This window comes from Leguminivora glycinivorella, chromosome 22 (genome assembly GCF_023078275.1).
Source record: "Leguminivora glycinivorella isolate SPB_JAAS2020 chromosome 22, LegGlyc_1.1, whole genome shotgun sequence".
Taxonomy (NCBI): Eukaryota; Metazoa; Arthropoda; class Insecta; order Lepidoptera; family Tortricidae; genus Leguminivora; species Leguminivora glycinivorella.
In genome coordinates, this window is record NC_062992.1 from 9,041,303 (window position 1) to 9,063,426 (window position 22,124).

The 22,124-nt window shown below is 37.5% G+C and overlaps 2 protein-coding genes across 5 annotated transcripts in view; one reads left to right on the plus strand and one right to left on the minus strand.

Moving 5' to 3' along the window:
* Window positions 1–775: 775 nt before the first annotated feature.
* LOC125237758 (26S proteasome regulatory subunit 8) lies at window positions 776–2,159 on the minus strand. Its single transcript, XM_048144932.1, has one exon. The coding sequence runs from the start codon at window positions 2,029–2,031 to the stop codon at window positions 823–825; it is 1,209 nt and encodes a 402-aa protein (XP_048000889.1). The 5' UTR covers window positions 2,032–2,159; the 3' UTR covers window positions 776–822.
* A 5,410-nt stretch (window positions 2,160–7,569) lies between these two features.
* LOC125237923 (MTOR-associated protein MEAK7) overlaps window positions 7,570–22,124 on the plus strand; it is a 52,220-nt gene continuing 37,665 nt past the window's right edge. Inside the window, exons 1-2 of one of the 4 annotated variants that reach the window (XM_048145163.1) lie at window positions 7,570–7,694; window positions 9,292–9,454. In XM_048145163.1, the coding sequence (XP_048001120.1) occupies window positions 9,293–9,454 (162 nt within the window). In that variant the 5' untranslated portion in view covers window positions 7,570–7,694; window position 9,292. The other 3 variants (XM_048145162.1, XM_048145165.1, XM_048145164.1) reach the window with 3 other exon arrangements.

A 22,124-nucleotide genomic window follows, 5' to 3' on the forward strand; every position in this document is an offset into this window, starting at 1 on the left:
GATAGCAGTCGCTTTCGTAAAAACTAGTGCCTACGCCAAATCTTGGGATAAGTTGTCAAAGCGGACCCCAGGCTCCGATGAGCTGTGGCAAATGCCGGGATAACGCAAGGAGGATGATGATGATTATTAGAACCTTTTGGATTTTTGTTTCATGAATAAAAAAATAAATGAAAACACTTGTAAAATTCACTAATAAAGCTATTAATCTCGGAAGGTTTGTAAAAAATATTAGTCGAAAGTATTAGCGTCACATTGTATGCACTTTATTAAACAAAGTCATAAAATGTGTACTGATTCGGTTGCTTCCCACAGTGCAGAAGATCTAATAATAATTTTTCGTCGACAAAACTTTTTGAACAGAAATAAAATTTTATTAAAACGCTTCCAATAAAAAAATCTCTGGCTTCAAATATATTCTTCAAAACCATCAACTTGGTACCTATATATAGTTAATTTTAAATATAAAATATTACAATTAAAGAAACAATCCGCGCAAGGAAAACTAATAAAAAAATGGGCAGTACTATTCCCAGTTTTTTTTTCAATTGGTAAGAAGACATGGGTAATAGCACCATTCAGCCAAGCCCGACTAGTATTTTTTATTAGTTTAACATTAGTTACAAGTCTAATAATTCTTTTTGAGAAACAGAAAATATTAGGACTTGTAAATTTTTCACTAGTAGCTAATAACTAATATACTAGTAAACTAATAGTTTCGAGAAATAGGGCCCTGTTCTGTCTTTGATAAAATAGAATATCGTCTAATGAAACATCATTAATTATAATATAAGTTTAATTTCTAGAAATACAAACATTAGCAATTTACTTCCACAGTTTCTTAATAGACATATTCTTCTCCGAGTCCTTCTGCATGACTTTAGCCACGGCCATCTCAAAGTCTTCCTGAGTGACATGGACTCGGCGCTCACGGAGCGCGTACATACCAGCCTCGGTGCACACACCCTTCACTTCAGCACCAGATGCTCCAGGCATCAGCTCGGCAATCTTCCGAAGATTAATACCTCTTGTCAGGTTCATCTTGCGGGAGTGGATCTTAAGAATGTCCAAGCGAGCCTCCTCGTTTGGTGGAGGGAACTCAATCTTCCTGTCAATACGTCCAGGTCGGAGCAAAGCGGGATCTAGGATGTCAATCCTGTTAGTAGCCATGATCACTTTAATGTTTTTAGTGGCCTCAAATCCGTCAAGCTGGTTTAGCAACTCCAACATGGTACGCTGGACCTCAGAATCGCCACCGCTGCCAGATTCAATACGAGATGAACCGATAGAATCAATTTCATCCATGAAAATAATAGATGGGGCATGCTCTCGAGCCATAACGAAGAGTTCTCTTACCATACGGCTTCCTTCTCCAATGAATTTCTGTACCAGCTCAGAACCAGATACTCGGATGAAAGTACATTCGGTATGATGAGCCACAGCACGAGCCAGCAAGGTCTTTCCAGTACCAGGAGGTCCGTACAAAAGCACACCTTTAGGCTGCGCAATACCTAACGCATCAAACAGCTCGGGATGTTTCACTGGAAGCTCAATTACCTCTTTGATTTCCTTGATTTGCTTATCCAAGCCGCCCACCATCTCGTACGTCGAATCTGGGACCTTTTCGACCATCATGAGGGAGACCAGAGGATCAACTTTGTTGGGTAAGATCTTATGAAGGGTGTAGCTCTCGTTACGCAGCGCGACGCGGCAATTGGCGGTGACATCATTGATGTCCACATTCTTATCCAAATCTACCACGAATTTGCCCTCAGGATGGACTTTTACTAGAACTTTCTTCTTGTCCATCGGCTTCACTACTTCCCCGACGTACGAACCTTGTTCCTGCAGCAGCTGAAGCTCCTCTCTCAGCATGCGTACTTTAGCGTTCAGTTCATTCCTTTGAGCTTGCAGACGCCGTAGATTTTGAGACTTCTCAGCCACGACTAACTGCAGCTCTTCGATCTTCGTAATGTAGTACGGGCGGAAACCCTCGCCCTTTGCGGGGTCCACGTCCATTTTTGTGAGCGTCATTTTGTATAAATTTCACGCTCTCATCAACACAAAGATTTTAGTTGGATCACTATTAACAATGAAATATCTCGCGGCGAATACGACAATGCCGACCCCAATATTTTTCAAGTCATGGCACCACAGATAACACTAGCATACGTTTTTTGACATTAGAAATGTTGCCATTCTAAATTGCGTTATTCTACTAAATGATCTGTGTAAAGTTCTCACTGATGAACGTGGAAGCTGGCGTGCGTGAGAACTTGATTAACGACTATTGAAAAGAAAGCTGAAGCACATTTTATATAATATTTTATATTATTCTAGTATAATAAATATGTTAATGTTATTTTGAAGTATATTATGACGGGATAGTTTTTCTCTACTTAAATTATTACTATGGCAACGAGGCCATAGATGAATCCTAGAACATAATCAAGAAGGTATGTCAGGTATAGCATACTTCACACCCTCGGAAGTTTAAAGAATTTCAGGATAAATTCTTAAGTCCCATTCTGGAACTCAATTCCTGAAGTCTGGGTCCAAACAAAGGCTTCGTAAATATGTCAGCGAGTTGGGTTTCGCCAGGAACTTGTTCAACGCTGAAGTCTTCATTGTTCACACATTCCCTAACAAAGAAGTGTTTTAATTTAATGTGCTTGGTGCGCTTGTGATATTCATATTTAGGATTATGCGCTAGGTAGACAGCTGATTTGTTATCCAATCTCAGAACTGGCTTTTCCGTTTTAGTCAGATCGCTGAACAATCGATTTAGCCATAATATTTCTTGGGCTGCTTCGCTTGCTGCTATTACTTCAGCCTCTGTCGATGAAATGGAAACAGTAGTTTGCTTTTGGCTTCGCCAGCTTATTGCGGCGCCAGAGAACAAGCAAACCATACCAGATGTTGATCGTCCAGTATTCTGGTCTCCTCCGTGATCTGCGTCGCTATAGCAGACCAAGTGCGGCGGTGTCTGTTTTGTAAAGATTAGGGCCTTTTCTTGGGTCCCTTTTAGATATCTCAATATGCGCTTAACAAGCATCATATCTTCCTTAGTAGGTGCTTCCAAATGTCTTGAGGCTACTCCAACAGCGTAGGAGATATCAGGCCTCGTACCTACAGATAAATAGGCTAAAGCGCCTACGGCTTGCCTATAAGGAAAGTTTGATTTAATGTTGTCGTCCGCTCCCGCAATATCTTTTATCATCGGTGATGGTGCTGACTTGCAGTTAGACATACCATATTTTTCTAGTACTTTCTTGATGTACGATTTTTGAGATAGAGATATGGAGTCTTTTTGCACGTTGATTTCCATTCCGAGGAAGTAAGACGCTGGTTTGGTGGTTATTTGGAATCTGGCTCTTAACTCATTCAAGAACTCGTCTCCTGCTTTTGTAGAGTTATGCGCTACAAGTCCATCGTCCACGTATAGAGCTATCACAACCTTGGACTGTCCTCTGGTTCGCATAAACAGGCATGGATCCGCCTCGCTCTGCTTGAATCCGGTTTGCAGTAAATAGTCTGCTATGCAGGTATTCCAGCAGCGTGGCGCTTGCTTTAATCCATACAAACTTCGTTTCAATTTACAAACTCTTTTGGTACCATCACGATATCCTTCGGGTTGTTTCATAAAGATTTCTTCCTTGACTTCTCCGTTTAGGAAGGCGGTCGTGACGTCAAACTGTGTCAGTTTCAGATTTTCATGAGTAGCGATGGCAAGCAGTGAACGTACAGTGCTCAGACGAACCACTGGGCTGAACGTTCTGTCGTAGTCCACTCCAGGTATCTGGGAATAGCCTTTGATGACCATTCTGGCCTTGTACCTTTCGACGGAACCATCAGGGTTCATTTTTACCTTGTACACCCATTTGCATGGTAGGGCTTTACGTCCTTTGGGTAGCTCGACCAGATCCCATGTTTGGTTGTCCTTCAATGAGCGAATTTCACTTTTCATTGCTTCTTGCCATTTCTTGCTGTCTGGGCATTCCATTGCCTCTTTGAAAGTTTCAGGTTCTTTCGGTTTATGAAGATTTTCAACTTCTTCAGCTGCAGCCAAAATGAAATCGTCATACCTTTTTGGAACTGCAATGGTAGACCTGTTTCTCAAAGTTCGAGTTGGAGTTGAAGTTGAAGCATGAACATCAATCGTCTCAGTTAGATCTTCTGCGTCAGCAGGATTAGAAGGTTCGTTATCATCGACAAAGTTGTGAGAACCGGAAAGAGACTCGTACTCACTTTCATAGTTTTGTGGTTCCTGTTGTTGAACACTATCAGTGCTGTTGACCGAGTTTGGTTGCAACGTATTGTCGAGATATTCATCTTCGGTGTCACTACTGGTGTTAAGCGGTGTCTCGTCTCCATCTTCATCGTCGTCAAGTTGTATTGTCACTTGTTTATTACTTCACCACGCTCTGCTACCATGTAAAGTTCTCACTGATGAACGTGGAAGCTGGCGTGCGTGAGAACTTGATTAACGACTATTGAAAAGAAAGCTGAAGCACATTTTATATAATATTTTATATTATTCTAGTATAATAAATATGTTAATGTTATTTTGAAGTATATTATGACGGGATAGTTTTTCTCTACTTAAATTATTACTATGGCAACGAGGCCATAGATGAATCCTAGAACATAATCAAGAAGGTATGTCAGGTATAGCATACTTCACAATCTGAATTTCAGTCGTTTTGGCTGACAATGGCATGCTACTGTCATAATCTGGTTGACAGACTTTAACTAGAATCTTCAGACAAATAAGTCTGATTCCTAAAAACGGGGAAAGTTTACTAAGTAGCCGTTTTTCTATGAGTAAAACGGTCAATTTTTTTTCATAATTTATAGGATATTTATTTAGTCTTTTTCGAATGATAACTTGCTTATTACAACTTGTTAACAAATTCTTTTACGATTCTTCATCAATTCTAGCCAATTTTTCTAGAGGCTGACCAAACAAGCAATTCACTCTCAGGCAGTCAGTTTGAACTGACCATAAACTGACAGATTGAATTGAATACAACTTTTTTCTAGGTTATGAATTTTAAGTTAAGACCGTCCGTGGCTAGCCTTAATTGCCTTGCGTATTTACGTATTATGCTAAAAGAGAAAGTTACTGTATATTTACAAACATTGGAGTTTACCGCAGGCTCTCTAGTAACGTATTCTCTTTGTATGTAAATTAAAGTGTTTATGTTACTACTTTTCTACTAAATTAATTTGTCTGGCTACACATAGTTTTTAGATGTGTTCAACAGAACAAGAGTTCTAAATAACATGCATTCATAAAATATTCAAAATTTAAAATCTATCATCCTGACAATGACATTATTATGGCAAAAGTGTCACAAAATGTAAATAAATAATATATTTCATTTAAAAGCAATAAGGACATAATAATTCAGCAGTTTCAAGATGAGTATTCCTGGAAAAACGGTCTTGCTTAAAATATTGGAACAAAAATAAAGAATAATCTACACAAATACCGCCAACTCAACCAAATGCATCGAAATGGCCCTTGTCTTACTAAGTAGCATTGCTTTTAACTTTCTCTTCGTACTGCGTATGGGTTGCTTGGCTCATTGGAGTTACATAATTGGCCACGCTATCTATCCCAAAGATACCTATAATAGCATTCGTTTAGGTGCCGGTATATTTGGCTTCATCCTTATTGGTAGCATAATTCCTGGCTTTTTATTTCCCAAACTAAAACTTTTCGTGACCGCTTTGAGCATTCCTCCTCAAATTCATATGCTCGTGATTCTGCAAAAAGCTATTCATGCGTCTAAAATCAAAAACAAAAATATTGTGTCGGCTTGTCGAGGATACACATTGATTACAATCCTATCTACTAGTTGGACTGTTTACACATTAATAAAACGAAGCACAGCAGCGTAGAGAGAAAAGCTTCCATCAAAACATAATAAGAACACGAGGTGCATAAGTGTTACAAAAGCAATGACAAAACTAGTATTTGTGCAGGGTCAATCCACTACCACTTGAAAAGATTTAGAAGATGAATCTGTGAAATCAATAAAATAAAGTTAAACTCAACAGAATGATTTGGATGGCGGCCTTATTATGGTTCGTGCAGATGGCCTGCTTACTCCACTGGAGCCATATTATCGGAAGCACAGTTTTCGCAGAAAACGAAACGCACGCGATAAATTTGAGCCTTGTGATTTTCTTCTTGGTTATGTTTAGCAGCTCGATTACTGTAATGTTCACTGCCATGACTCTCTATACTTTATTACGGGACGCTAATGCTGCGAATAGCTGTAGAATTAATGAGAGTATCTATGATAATGGTGATATTGAGAAAATAGATTGAATAGAATTATTTCATTCGTTAAGTAAAGATACTCAATTAAGACGTCGAAGAAATATTGAAAGATGAAACGAGCTCTTTAAATCCATCCTATTGAGACGTCGAATTTTTTTTCTCGATCAAGCAGAGTCAATTACTAAATTAATGACAAAACTAGAGATTTTTTGTGTTTCCGCTAATGTCTAAGTCAAGGATATTCTCCATGTCTCTTACCCCGGATGCATTATAGTTATCGATTCAAAGCCCAGAATCCGCAAATATTTGCATTAAGTTCTTGTCAATAGGAAATAATGTTTTTCCTATCATGGGCGTTCAATTTTATGGAATGTGTGCGAATGTTCTGTGTAGTTCATTGGAGTCAGATGGTCGGGAATTACTGCTTCCAGAATGAGGCTCTCGCTATGAAACTGAGTATATTTATCTTTTTTACGATCATGGTCGGAGAATACATACCTACCTCAATTTGTCCGTGGGCCAGACTTGTTTCCACGGCATTGAGCATTCCACCGCAAATGCATCTGATGATATTATTGCACAGATATATCGCCAACCAGACTGAGAATGAAACAGTGAGAAAAATGGTCTGGCTGTATATTGTTATGACTCTTGTGTCCATAGGCTTGAATATTTATAATATCATATACCACTTGCAATAATATATTGTGATTCATTTTTGTACAAACAATTATTAAATAAAAATCAATTTACTGTCTTACTAGTTATTTTAAATATAATGTAATCTTCAGTAGTATGTGATACTTACCTAGGAGCTATGGAAATTGTTTTGTTTTATATCAGTTGATCACACCACATCACACACAAGAGCATCATGAGAGTTTATCGTGAGGGAGATAATCTACCTATCTGTTTTTTTTATGGCTGTATCAATTAGAAAATTATTCTGTTATTATATCTTTCTCATGCTTTGCTAATTTATGCGGCCTTTGTATTTACTATAAAGGTGCCCATCACTTTTCATGCGTTGCCGTATTGGATGCGAAGGTCAGCCTTAAGAAAATCGGAGAGGGGGGATCGAAATTAATGAATGGACCGAAAGGTCCCTTACAAAAAAACCAAAGTGTTTAATCAAGACATTTGATCATAAAACGGATATTTTCATGGTGGATCCCAGAAACTGTACTACAGCTGAACGCTAATAACGGTGAAGACAAATATTTACATTGTATAGTATGTACTGTACGGTACGAAGGTTTATTTTGCGTTTATTTCCAGCACCCAAAAGTTACCGCGATAAGAAGGCGGCACTGCACGTCAGTCGATGTGACGCGTCGCTTGACGCAAGTGGTCGTGCTTGGCTCTATGACATACGTTTTCAAGAAAAAAAAAAACAATTTGACAGGTAATGGTAACCTGACTTTCAAAAAGTACATAATCCCAATAGGAAAACATTATTGATTTAGACTAATTTTAGCAGCGATATGAGATAAATACGTATTCAATTGAGTAAATGATTTCAAATTAATGTTCTATACGTGCAATAAATGTATTTACCTGTGATTTAAGTGTTTAAAATAGTGTTTAATGTTGTAAATGATTACGTCGTTTTGTTTTCGTGTTAAGGTAATGTTTTCACAATATTTTGGTTTATCTGTATTATTTTTATCATTTTAAATTGTCTGGAAAACTCAGCAGGATAATGTCCGTGCGGTTTTCCCGTAAGGGAAGGTAAAAGGTAAGGTCATGACTTATTAAGCATTTCCAGTCAGGTGTATGACCAAGGATATTTAGAACTCGTGACTAGGCACTTAAGTTTATTAGCATATCTTTTATCATCATAATAATGACAAATTTCTACGGAGAATAAAATATTATGGTGTTGATAAAGTTTTTCTGAGTGCCCATCAATATTAAGTTACATTTTCATTTTTGCAAGCAAATAGTTCTATAGCATTTGAGTCAATTGAAAAATGAATGAATGAATATTTTTATTTCGTGCAACCATGAACACATATGTTATTAGTAGGACTTACAAACTAAGGGGTTAGTGCAATGATATTCCTAAAATCTAGAAAAATATTCTTATTACCATCATATTTTGACTTTACTGTGTGAATAGTGTACATATACGTAATGCATAGTAATTATTTTATGTAGTAACAATATCTACTATAGTTAACAAGTTTATAAATGAGTTCAAAGACCATTAAAGTTATTTTTGTATACAGTTATAAAAAGCCTGTCCTACATCTTCGTCATAAAGCATCTTTGAATTGAGTTGGTAAACTAGGAAAAGACCAACTTGGAGAAATTCTAAATTTTGGCGCAAAAAGTTGAAATAAAAATTATTTATATTGTGTTTGACATTCCATATCAACGGTGAAGTACCATGAACTCCCAACTACTTAGGTTTTCGTACTTAGTTAGGAGTTCATGGCACTTCGCCATTGATATATGATGACAATAATAAAATTGTATATAAAATTTATAAAGATAAACATTAAAAAATACATAACATTAAAAACTATGGTTTATAAAAAAACGTAAGTGAAAATTAAATTCCTAATATTATGGGTTCAATTATTTACTGTCCATGCAACACTTACAAATTTAAAATGTAATCCTGATGCTTTGTTATAAAAAAAAAAAGATATGTGACATGGTGAGGAGTTTTTCATATTCTTATAATAAATAAATAAAATAAATAAATAAATAATAAATAAATATTATAGGACATTCTTACACAGATTGACTGAGGCCCACGGTAAGCTCAAGAAGGCTTGTGTTGTGGGTACTCAGGCAACGATATATATAATATATAAATACTTATATACATAGAAAACATCCATGACTCAGGAACAAATATCAGTGCTCATCACACAAATAAATGCCCTTACCGGGATTCGAACCCGGGACCGCGGCGCAGCAGGCAGGGCCACTACCGACTGCGCCAGACCGGTCGTCAAAAAAAAAAAAAATAAAAAAGTACACTCTTTCAGAATGGGCAACACAAGCAAAAAGCTGGCGTCCCAATGCGGCTTACTCACCAAAGAAGAGCAGAAGTATGTTGGCAACACATTCAAGGCGGCCAGCAAGAACTCCGGCAGAATCCGAGAGGATGACCTCATCGTGAGTGGGCTACTAGACGCAGTGTTGTTAGAAGTGTGTTCACTTTTGTTTTATACCCATTTTAGTTTTAGTCCCGTGATGATATGTGTTGCATAGTTTTTGTGAAATTCTCAAGCAAACGGTATGACATCTTCACCTAGCTTAAAGATGGATATTGATAGCTTATTTTATTTTGTGATATAAATTTCGTCTTTATGACTAGTGGTGATGAAGTACCAATTTAATTGAGAATTTTCATTTGGTTAATAATTCATATTATAAAGAAGTATCTGAGATTGAGTAAAGGGCTTACTGACTACATAGACAAATAATTGCCTGTTTATGTATATTTGCATATTCAAGCCAAAGAATCAGTTAATATTTTTTGATATCAATTTACATAAGATACAGTAGCTGATTTGATCATTAATTTTAATATTCATCATTAATAAAATACCTAATTAACAATAAAAGTCCATGTTTATATAAAATATATTAATAATTTGAAAAGACTGTCTATTGTACACATAATTATACATATTACTGGCTCACTCATGATATTAGCAGTCAATGACCCTGATTAAGCAGGACGAGAATATAAATATGCGCGTGCAATAGAGATAGAAATAGATAGTTCAATGTACTAAATTGCTCATAGTTTCTTTAACAGATCAATATGACATATTAACCACATTATTATGCAATTTGTATTATTACAATTTGTCTTAATCTGGTATGGTGATGAGTATAAGGTGTTTAGTATTAATTTTAGTCAATTTATGTATATTAACATGTTTACGGACGGCTAGTGACGTCCTCTCATAGACTAAAGGAAACAAAATGACTACGCGTATGCTATAGCATACGTGCCCACGAATGTGTTAAGAGCATAGTTATGGATCAAGATTATTATAGGGTGATAATTCCTATATGAATTAAACTGACTTTCGAAAGGTAGGTAATTTTTCGTGTGCCCGACCTGTTCTCGATGTATAGTAACCATCGGACGCGAAAGCGAAGATTTAAAAAAATCTCAAGAACAAAAAAAATTAGTATTTAAAGAAGTGTTCCGGGTCCGCGTATTCAATACCCAAATCGAGCCGAGGTCCGTGCCTACAAACTCCAAACCCGAACGTACTAAACGGGTCGAACGCACAAAATGTTCGATTGACGGGTTCGTGTAGTATGGATCGACACTTAATACCGCCGGGGCTAAGAACACGGACGCACGGGTTGGCGTGTAGAACGGATATCGTGAGCCCTTATCAGTAGTGTCTGTATCAACACTATATGGGGTGCTGTGTGGATGTCAGCATCAGAAAAGAATAGCACCACCCCATCCCGTGGGTGCCGTATAAGCCAACTAAGGGAAAACAGTTAAATTATATAAATATTGGGGACACCTTACACAAATCAACTTAGCCCCAAACTAAGCAGAGCTTGTACTGTGGCCACTGTGGATGCTAAGCGACGATATACATACTTAAATATATAAATAAATACATACTTATATACATAGAAACAAATATCTGCTCATCAGTCATCAGTCATCACACAAATAAATGCCCTTACCGGGATTCGAACCCAGGACCGCGGCTTAGCAGGCAGGGTCACTACTCATTACCGACTGAGCCAGACCGGTCGTCAAGATGGCGGAAGATATATGCACATGAGCAAGGCTCCCTTGTATTTTTCGCGGGGTCCTTGCTTACGAGGCCTGTGCACGCCGCCAACGGCGCCAACACACAAAAACACTTTTCTCAAACATGCAATGAAATATTGTCTTTACGTTCCTTAAAATGGGCTGGGAAGTATCGCATTTTGGGCGCAACAACTCGAGAGGACTGTAAAGGGATTTCATATTATTTTTCAGGCCGAGGCCTGCAAAGTAACTTTTTTTTATAAAATATTGTCCTTTAGAGCATTTTTTTTTATTTCATTGTATGTTTGAGAAAAGCACTATACATACCTCGGCGTGAAAACGGATTCCCGGCCTCGTATCCCTATCCGTACATATACCCACTTATATATACCCACTTGGCCGGAAATCCTCATTTTCCCGGCCTCTGATGTTTTGTACTATTCTTAAATGCCGTGTCTATTTAGATCCTGAATCTAATCAATTGCTGTTTAAGGGTGCGCGCCCATGGGGGACACAGTTGCTGGCGACTTTAGTATTTGTATGAAAAGTTGCGTCGCCTCGTGTGCGCACTTTCATACTAGGCCATGGTCGCGACAAAAAAGTCGCTGCCAAAAGTTGCCCGTGTGCGCGCTCTCTAAGGCCATTACAAGTTACATAACACAACTGTCAGAAAGTGACAGATCTAGTACGTTACGTACGATCATGACCGTGAACGTGATCATCGTCCTCGTGAAAAAGATAATGGCCATAGTTCTCTCTAAACTATATCTTACAAGTTTAATAGTTATTTGTTTTACAAGGGGGCAAAGTAGTTGTTTAACCGCACGTGCCAATATTTATACCTGAGCAAGCGAAAGATTCCAATATTGAATTTCAGCTGCAGCAATTTCAGAATTCAAAAAGTGGAATCTTGAGCGTTGCGAGGGTATCAAGGCACGAAGGTTAAACAAACTTTGCCACCGAGTGAAACACAAAATTTTTCAGCACACCAACACACACACAACATCAAAATCAACATCAAAACATCAAAATAAATCAAATCCGTCAATTTATTCAATATTTATTATTCAAAATCATCATTTATAGGTAAAATCTAGCAGCCAGATTAAGACATCGAGTTAAAATTTGTATGAAATTACTTTGCCCCCTTGTGGATAAAATGCAATTTTGCTATCTGTTTTCGAATAGCAAAGAGAGCCTTTACCAGTTGGTGTGGTGAAAAAATAATTACCTATATATTCTTGTTTACTTCAAAAACCCGCATTGCCGACGTCGGCGAGAGGACTGCCAAGCTCAAATGGGACTGGGCTGGTCACGTCTGCCGAATACACCCTGACAGATGGGCTAGTATAGCCACCAAGTGGATGCCACAAATAGAGCGCGGACGCGGCAGGCCCAGAAGGAGATGGAGGGACGACCTAGACACCTTTCTCACTAACTGGCCGGAAGAGGCACCTAAACCGGGAGTCATGGAGCTCAAGGGGAGAGGCCTTTGCCCAGCAGTGGGACACCATTATAGGCTAATAAAAAAAAATCATCCTCCTTGCGTTATCCCGGCATTTGCCACTGCTCGTGGGAGCCTGGGGTCCGCTTTGACAACTAATCCCAAGATGTGGTGTAGGCACTAGTTTTTACGAAAGCGACTGCCATCTGACCTTCCAACCCGAAGGGTAAACTAGACCTTACTGGAATTAGTCCGGTTTCCTCACGATGTTTTCCTTCACCGAAAAGCGACTAGCAAATATCAAATGACATTTCGCACATAAGTTCGGAAAAATTCATTGGTGCGAGCCGGGGTTCGAACCCGCGACCTCCGGAACGAAAAAATGTATTCTTGAAATACATGAACACTGAGCTGTATTGTATATATTGCTATATATACCTCGAGATGGATGGATTCACCATTATGAAGATATTTCATAAATTTTATCGACGAAAAGGAAGCGTATAAAAATTGCCTTGTTGGTTGTTGGGTTGTTAAAAATTCCACTTTTAGTGGATTAGTAATAATTTTAATATTATAATGGCAGTTTCGCTAAAAATCTCGATAATTTTTGTAACTGGTACAAACAATGTGTAAGTCATTTCATTCCGTTTATACCTGAAACATATGAATTACGTAGATGCTTATTTTATTTCTTTATACATTTATTTTACTCTTTTAGTCACGTAGTACGTTACATCAGAGAATATAAAAAAATAGCCATTATTAGATGCCTTATCTCATCACCATCCACACTTCGTACAAGTTTCATTTAATTTTAATTTTTACGTTATTTTTATTTTGTTCAGGAACTTGTATGATTTTATTTTCATTTTGTGATTAATTTTTGTTTGCAATTATTTTTTGATTTCAAGGTGCTAGGGTACTTTATACTATTCTAAAGATATACGAGAAAAACAAAAAGGACTATTAACAAAAAATGGCCCTATTACATTATTAATATCTGGGCAACCGAGCTTCGCTCGGTTCTGTTTCGTATCCTTGACATGTGTCGCCATCTAGTTCAAAAATGAATAATACCTACATCGAGCGAAAGAATTCTCAGCCTTAACAACACAACTACGAGATGGCGCGCATTTCGCCACAAAAACTCAAATAGTGTATTTTCTATTCGTTTTAGCCTTGACCTGTGTCGCCATCTAGTGTTTGCAATAAATAGTACTTACATCGACCGAAAGAATTCTGTCTTAACAGTACAACTACTGCACACGAGATGGCGCGCGAAGAAAAACGCATGAAAACTCGAAAATTCGCGTTTTCCGGGACCTAAGGATAAGTTAGACCGATTTTTCACCCCCAAAAACCCCCACATAACAAATTTCTGCGAAATCGTTAGAGCGGTTTCCGAGATCGTCAGTGTAAATAAATATATATATAAATAAATAAATAAATATACAAGAATTGCTCGTTTAAAAGTATAAGATTTTATGAGTTTAGAAAATAATTATTTCCATGCCGTCTAGTCAGGATGACAATCTTTAGAGCTACAACGACGAAATGCGATCTGGCCCCATCTGGCTGGATCTGGGTAGCAGGGGCGGCTCACTTCGCGATTCTATCGCCGCGCTACAAGTACATGCCGGCGGCCGCAGTTCGCGGCCCATTCAGTGGTGACGACCTTCGCGCGGCGCAATAAAACTCAATGTCGGATGCTCGGATGCGGAGGTGACAATTTAGAATGGCGGCATTTTGTGAACATCAAAGGAGTGATCCTTCTGTACTCGTACTAATATATATTCTCACAATACGAAACGAAACGCTCACAAAACGAAACGCTCGTAGATATCTATCTATCGCTCTTGCGTATTGGCGCGACAGAGCCAGACTACCTTTCGCGGCGTTTCGTTTTCGTTTCGCGCCGCCATTCGGCTACTGCACCTGATGTCTCTGTCTCTCTTCCATATTAGTAAAGTAGAGAGATAATATAGCGTTTCGTTGTCGTAGCGCAAGCTGTCATCTTTGCTAGGCCTTTACCATCATATCGTAGACGTAGATGAAGATATATCGTAGTAAGTGCTACGCTTATTATCGTAGCACACCTACGTAAAATTGCCCTTATGATTCGTAGCAACGAAGATTGCGATTTTATACTCAAGTACAGTCGAGTTCATAAATATGTGTAGATGTCTTCACCTTAACTCTATGCAATAAGGTGAAATAATGTACACATATTTATGAACTCGACTGTACATCACGATAATAAAGTAGGTAAGCAAATTATAATGATAATGATAATGATGATAATGATAATGATAATATTTATTCCATAACAATTTTACAATTATGTCGGAAATGTAACATTATACTATTAATAAACTTTCTAATTACTAGAATATCTTACAACCTTATAATTAACATGCTATTTAACTATATTATACAGAATTAGGATATTAATTAATCTTATGTCAGTCAAATTTTGGTATACAGTAGGAACATTTAAAAAATACATTAAACATTACAAATAAAATCATTGACGTCGTAATAGCATTTACTAATCAATAAATCCCTTAACCGGCATTTAAAATTGGTCACATCGTGTATTGACTTGAGCTCGGTCGGGAGGCAGTTATATAGTTTTACTGCTTGATATAGTACGGAGTGGTGAACAACATTTAATTTTGGAGCTATCAAGTTATCCAAGTCCTTCCTACGTGTGTTCATTCTAGAGATTCTTTTTTCCTCTGTCTCGTATCTATTTAAGTGTTTTACGACACCAGTTAGTAACACTAGAATGTAAAGACAGGGTACTGTAAGAATTTTGAGACGGATGAAGTGTTCTCTACATGACTGCCACCATGGGATGCGGACCATGATTCTAATGGCACGTTTTTGGGCTACAAACGCTTTATTTATATTATATTTGTAGCTTTGACCCCAAAACTTGATGCTATATCGCAACCGAGACTCTATTAATGCGTAATACACAGATGTCAGTTGCCTTAAAGTAACTTCCTCGCGTAAACTCCTTAGCGCATAACAAGCTGAACTAATGCCGTTTTCCAGTGAGCTAAGTTCTTCTCTCCAGTTAGGATCCCTATCTAAATATATACCGAGGAATTTGACACTGTCTTCATCGGCCACAACAGAACCTTCTAGGTTGACATGCAGGGACTCGCTATTCCTAGACGTAGTTCTGAACATCATACATTTAGTCTTGTTCATATTCAAAATTAGGTTATTGCTATTAAACCACGCCTGAAACCTTCTCAGTAATGCATTAACTTTATTGCTCAGTTCTTCTGTGTTAGTTGAGGAAACTATTGCGTTTGTGTCATCCGCAAAAACCACAACGCCAACATCGCCAAAACATTTATTAATGTAATCAATTAAATCATTGACAAATATTACAAAAAGAACAGGGCCAAGAATAGAGCCCTGCGGCACCCCTTTATTAATGTCAACTATTTGGGAATGATACACCCGTTGAGTACTTTCTTCTATCGATTTCATCTCTACTAGCATTTTCCTATTTGATAAGTACGACGAGAAAAGTTTTAGTATATTCCCACGTACGCCACAGTGTTCCAGCTTGTATAAGAGTATATCATGATCAACAGTGTCAAATGCAGACGTCAGATCAAGAAATATACCAGCAACCCTGAATTTCTCATTTAAATTAATAACTATATCATTAATAAGCCTCTCAATAGCATCACTGGTTCCTACATCATTTTGGTAGCCGTATTGACGTTCATTAATGATTTTATTGCGCTTTAAATGCTTAACAAGCCTAACTTTAATTAATTTCTCAAAAATTTTCGACAGGACTGGCAAGAGCGAAATTGGTCTGTAGTTTTTGGGATCACTCTTCAAACCTTTTTTATAATCCGGCACCACTTTGGCCACCTTTAACTGCTCAGGAAATACACCTTCCTCATAGCAGTTATTAAAAAATATTGACAATGGTACTGACATAATATCAATGTTATCTTTGATTACAGATATTGGAAGGTCATCTATACCTGTCGATTTCTTTGACTCCATTTTCTTTACTATAGATACTATTTCTACAGGAGTTATATATTCCCACAACATGTTGTTTAATTCAGGTAAAGAACAATCCTGCAGAATTTCTTGCGCCCTTTCTAAACCATCGTTAGCGTTAGAGATATTACATTTGTTACTGTTGAAGTAAGACGCAAAAAAATCCACAGTGTCCTGCGTTGTATCTATTATTCTATTATCTGTCTTTAGGATTATTTTCTGTTGTGCTTTAAGAGTGTTCTTATTCCTGTGTTTATTTACAACCTTCCAGATAGCTTTGGCAGAGTTCTTTGACTTGGAAATAGCAGCTTGTACCGCCATTTTTTTTGCACATCTTACCACTTTCCTGTAGAGCCGGACATAGTTATTTTTATATTGAACCACTGTATCGTGATTGGTCGCTAGGTTAGCATTCATTAAACAGCGTTTTGTTTGACTAGATATTTTTAGTCCCTTTGTGATCCATTTCAATTTTTTGTCCTTATTAACTTTAACCCTGATATTTTTCAACGGAAAACTTTTATTAAATATATCGTAAAATACTTTTAGAAAATCATAAATTCCTAAGCCATCCCACTTAATACTAACAATGTTTCTTCGAAATATAGCCTTGCCATTTTCACTGAAAACTCTTCGGTTAACTAATATATAGTCATCCTTTTTGTGAGAGTTATTTATATCGGGAAAAATTAAATTACAGAATAGACCTGCATGTCCATCAGATAAACCATTATTTACTATCTGAAGGTCTTGTATTTGGCTGTCAGGAAGATTTGTTAAAAAATTATCAAGGCATGATTGGGCATTACCGCAGCTGTAAGTAACCGAGGAGATCAGCGATCGAAAGTTGTAGCATTTTAATAAGGATGTAAATTGAGCTCTTTGCTCACTGTCCTTTAACAAATCCACATTAAAATCTCCACATATAATGCAGTTTTTGTCAAAGAAATGTTCCAGCAGCAATTCCAATTGTTCTAAAAAATTTTCGAAATAGTTTTTATCATCATTTCGATAAACACAGCAAATATATAAATTCGTTTTCTTGTCTCTAACTCCACACACTTCGAAGTATATTGTTTTATAAAATCGTTTACAGATCGGCAAATCCTCATAATCACATTCGCTATGCCCAAGTATGAGACTACCTACCACCTCTCCTCATGTTACTCCTGGTGTTTGATGATATCACAGAGTATTTCGACAGAGCAAAAATGTCAATATTAGTCTTATTTAAGAAGTGCTCCGTTATGCATACATACTTCGGGTAGGCAGCCCCGAGATCCTCTAAAAATAAATCTAGTTCATCCTTCTTAGTCATTATTCCACAGACGTTTTGATGAAAAATGCATACTTTGTATGGTACCTTAATATATGTCTCTGAGTGAAAAGAACCCAGGCCAATATGGCTTTGATTAGAGACGAAAAAATGTTTGTTTGTTATCTAAATTACTGATTAACTCGGCGACATCTTGAAATATGATTCTCATGCCATATTTGTTTATAGAGCCTGAAAATTCATTAAACATACTTGAGTCATATGTTAAGTTCATATTGCAATCGAGTGTATGCGTATATTGGTACTTGGTCACATCAGAATATAATAGCTCATTAAAGGCTTCCACTCTCTTATTATACATATTGGCATAAATACTGTGTCTAAAAATGGGAACGCATAAAATAATATTAGTGTTAGTGATCTCTTGTAACACATTTCTTATATAAGTCACTAAGCTATTGTAATTTTGTGATGCCCTGAAATCTTCCTCGCCTATGAAAATAATACAGTAATCTATCATGGTAAAATCACTTAATCTGTCGCTAAGATTGTTTAATAGCTGTTTAACACCTACCCCTGGAGTGAGATAGTGACACAAATCATAATCTTTCACTAAAAAGTTTCTAACTGTCAGCATTTTCTTATGTTTATATGTACTTAGCATGCAAATTCTCCCCTTCCTGTCCTGTAGAGCAGCGTGTACTTCCTGTCCAGGAGGTTTTTGTGAAGCTGGTGAAGCGACGCCCGCCGATGAGCTGCTCCTATGTCTCGTCTGGTTCTTGTCACGTCTCTCTTGTGTCGCTGTGGTTAAGTTTCCTATTCTATACGCCCTCAGATTACCAACAGATAACAATGACTCCACCTGTGCCTCAAGTTGAGTGATTGACTCCTTGTGCTCTTTTAACTCCGCTTCTAGACGTTTTACTAGGTGTTTCAACCCTTGAAGTTCTTCCATGCACTCTGGTTCCGTATTTATGGTGTTATTTGATAATGAAGAATCAGATTCCGATACAGGACTCGGCGATGTTGGTGGAGTCGGAACAGGGCGTTCTTTGCGCAAGTTTTGAGACTGACACAGATTCTTTAAAGTTCCATTTTCTGTCTGTAGCCTGTCGATTCTTCTCTTTAGGCCGTTGTTTTCTATGCTTATTTCTTCAAGCTGGTATTGTGTAGACGCTAGTTCCGAAGTAAGTCTGGTAATCTCCTCTTTCATTTCTAGTACTGTAAGCACCTCGTTGACTGAGTAGTCCATACTTTTCGACAGTTTATCCTGTGACGGAGTGGCATTTGTAGATATATTAAGTTCAGAATTATCCTTAGAGCCTGATTTCGCAGGAGAACCCACGTGTAGAGGTGAACATTCCCCATCAGAAAAAATATTTCTTAGTGCGTTCAGGTCAACCGGCGAAGAAACGACTTCGTTAGTTGTTAATGTGGTATTAGGAGAAGACTCTGTCTCGGTAGTTTCACAAGCTTCGTTGTCCCTTGGAGTGCTTGCCCTTGGACAGTTTTCAGAAGGCTCTGGACTCGATGGTGTATTTGTGGTTTTCTTAGAGGGGATTTTTTTATTTAGAGATTCTACTGCCGTGATAGTCTTTCTTTTACCACTTCGAGCTGCAACTTTTGATACTGCAGGAAATGTTATTTTAGCCCCATATGGAGCTCTCCGAGTGCATGTTTTGCATTTCCATTTGGCTCTCTTTTGGGGTTCCATCATCCTATATAGTTTTTCTGAATAGCCTGCACAATCGAAGTGAAAAGACAACTCACATCTTGAGCATAATGCGCATGTTCGTGTATCTAATACAAGTCCGCAACTACCGCAAGTCACTGTCGGTCTACGACTATCGGAGCGGGAATTGTTCTTATTTAATTGGTCCATCGTGTCTCTTAATGTGCGAAGAGAAAAAAAAAGTTATAAAATATTTATATTAATAAAGTCAAAAAAATTAAGAAAAAAAAATAAAACACTAGAATCGAACTCGGTTCATCTGTCTACAGCAAAAAAAAAAAAAAGTTTTGCCGCTCAGTGGAATAGAACCCGGTCACTTGGTTTCACAGCTTTCACTGAGTAACGCACGGCCATCAACGCTGCTCTGCATTGACGAAATTAAGGATCGCTAGCTGTAAATGAAATGTGCAGGCCGATATGCGAGATCTGACGGCTGGGATCAAAGTTCAAAGCAGTTCAAACATTAAAACGGTCACTTTTGTCATTTAAAACGTATATATTTTCGTATCCACTTAACGGTTTTTGTTTATGTCACTGTATTTACGTGTTTTAAAGCTTTGGTTTCTTTATTAAATCACAGTTCGGCTAATTTTACACTTAGAAATTGTCATTGGAAAGTCTATAGTCATTTATTAATATTTATGTTACTTATTGTTTATCCCACACTTAGATAACATTTCCACAGTTCACACGATCACTTATTTACACATTTAACTAATAATATCTACATTTTTCCGGAGTTTACTAAATTTAGCAATAAATAATCGCAGAGCAATTGTTTACGTGACAGCTTGTTGTTTACGTGATATATATAGACTATACCGCGATAGACTATCCGTCCTTGTCATTAATACAATAGGCGAGACGACTAAAAAAAAAACTAATTAGTCCGTCAGTTAGATTATCAAAGAATTTTAGACACTTATTTTTTTCTTTCATCTCGTAAACGAAAAATGATGGCGGTACAGTGCGTTGAAGTTTCGCGTGACGTCACGCCTAGGTACAATTTTTACGTAGAAGTGACATCACAAGCCCCCACTGCGGAACTTTGATGCTCTATATCTTTGTATTTTTTCATTAATTAGAAAATACGAAAAATATGTGTTCAGTGTTTTTGGACGATCTACTGACGGACTAAACAGAATGCCATTTTTTAGGGTTCCGTAGTCAACTAGGAACCCTTATAGTTTCGCCATGTCTGTCTGTCCGTCCGTCCGTCCGTCCGTCCGCGGATAATCTCAGTAACCGTTAGCACTAGACAGCTGAAATTTGGTACCAATATGTATATGAATCACGCCAACAAAGTGCAAAAATAAAAAATGGAAAAAAATGTTTTATTAGGGTACCCCCCCTACATGTAAAGTGAGGGCTGATTTTTTTTTTCATTCCAACCCCAACGTGTGATAAATTGTTGGATAGGTATTAAAAAATGAATAAGGGTTTACTAAGATCGTTTTTTGATAATATTGATATTTCCGGAAATAATCCCTCCTAAAGGAAAAAAAAGTGCGTCCCCCCTTCTCTAACTTATGAACCATGTGTTTAAAAAATATGAAAAATATCACAAAAGTAGAACTTTATAAATACTTTGTAGGAAAATTATTTTGAACTTGATAGGTTCAGTAGTTTTTGAGAAAAATACGGAAAACTACGGAACCCTACACTGAGCGTGGCCCGACACGTTCTTGGCCGTTTTTTTTTATGTAGTCGTCATCTCTATTAGAAGAAGACGTGAGACCTATATCTCGCGGTGACATCCTCTCGTGACAATCATGTGATAGGCCTGCTGTTTCGTAATTAATTAATAAAAGGGTTTAAATTACGAGTGTGTTTATAAAACTCCCTTCGCTTGTTTAAAAAAAGTTAAAATGAATGCATCTTATAATTTAGATGGTTTAGACTGGTCCTACCGCGAGCTAGTAAACGATGGCTATAAAAACGAACAAAAGATAATCACTCCCGCGTAAATAAAAGAGACATGGCGATGTTTATAGTTAGGCACTGGTCCCACCGCGAGCTAATAAGCTATGAGCAATCGGCTATAAAAACGACCAAAAGATAAGCACACCCGTGCGAATAAAAGAGACACGGCGATTTTGATAGCTCACCGCTGGGCGAGTAACTATAAACATCGCCGTGTCTCTTTTATTCGCACGGGTGTGCTTATCTTTTGATCGTTTTTATAGCCGATAGCTCATAGCTTACTAGCTCGCGGTGGGACCAGTGCCTTAGACGAGTAAATTTAAATGTGGCCATCTAATAATCTGAATTTATTAAAACAAAACGAAATACATCATTGGTGAAGGTGAAATCATTGTGTTTAACATAGACTGAATTCTAGTTTATGTTTGTGTTTATGTTTAGTATATACCTGCGTCTATTTCTTGTTTATTGTCAGTGTTAACAACTATTGTTTAATGGAGATTAACCTTTCTATTCTTCCAGAAAGCTATAAGAAAGAACTCACGCCCTTCTTATAGGCCGGCAACGTACTACCAACAAATTGTATTTTTTCCCCTCACTAGCTCGGAAACACATGTTTTGTCCTTTCATAGCAGCGGGTAAAAACGCATTTTATCCACTAGT

Coding starts and splice junctions, on each gene's coding strand:
- LOC125237758 (XM_048144932.1), bottom strand. CDS start 2,031: ATGACGCTCACAAAAATGGACGTGGACCCCGCAAAGGGCGAGGGTTTC.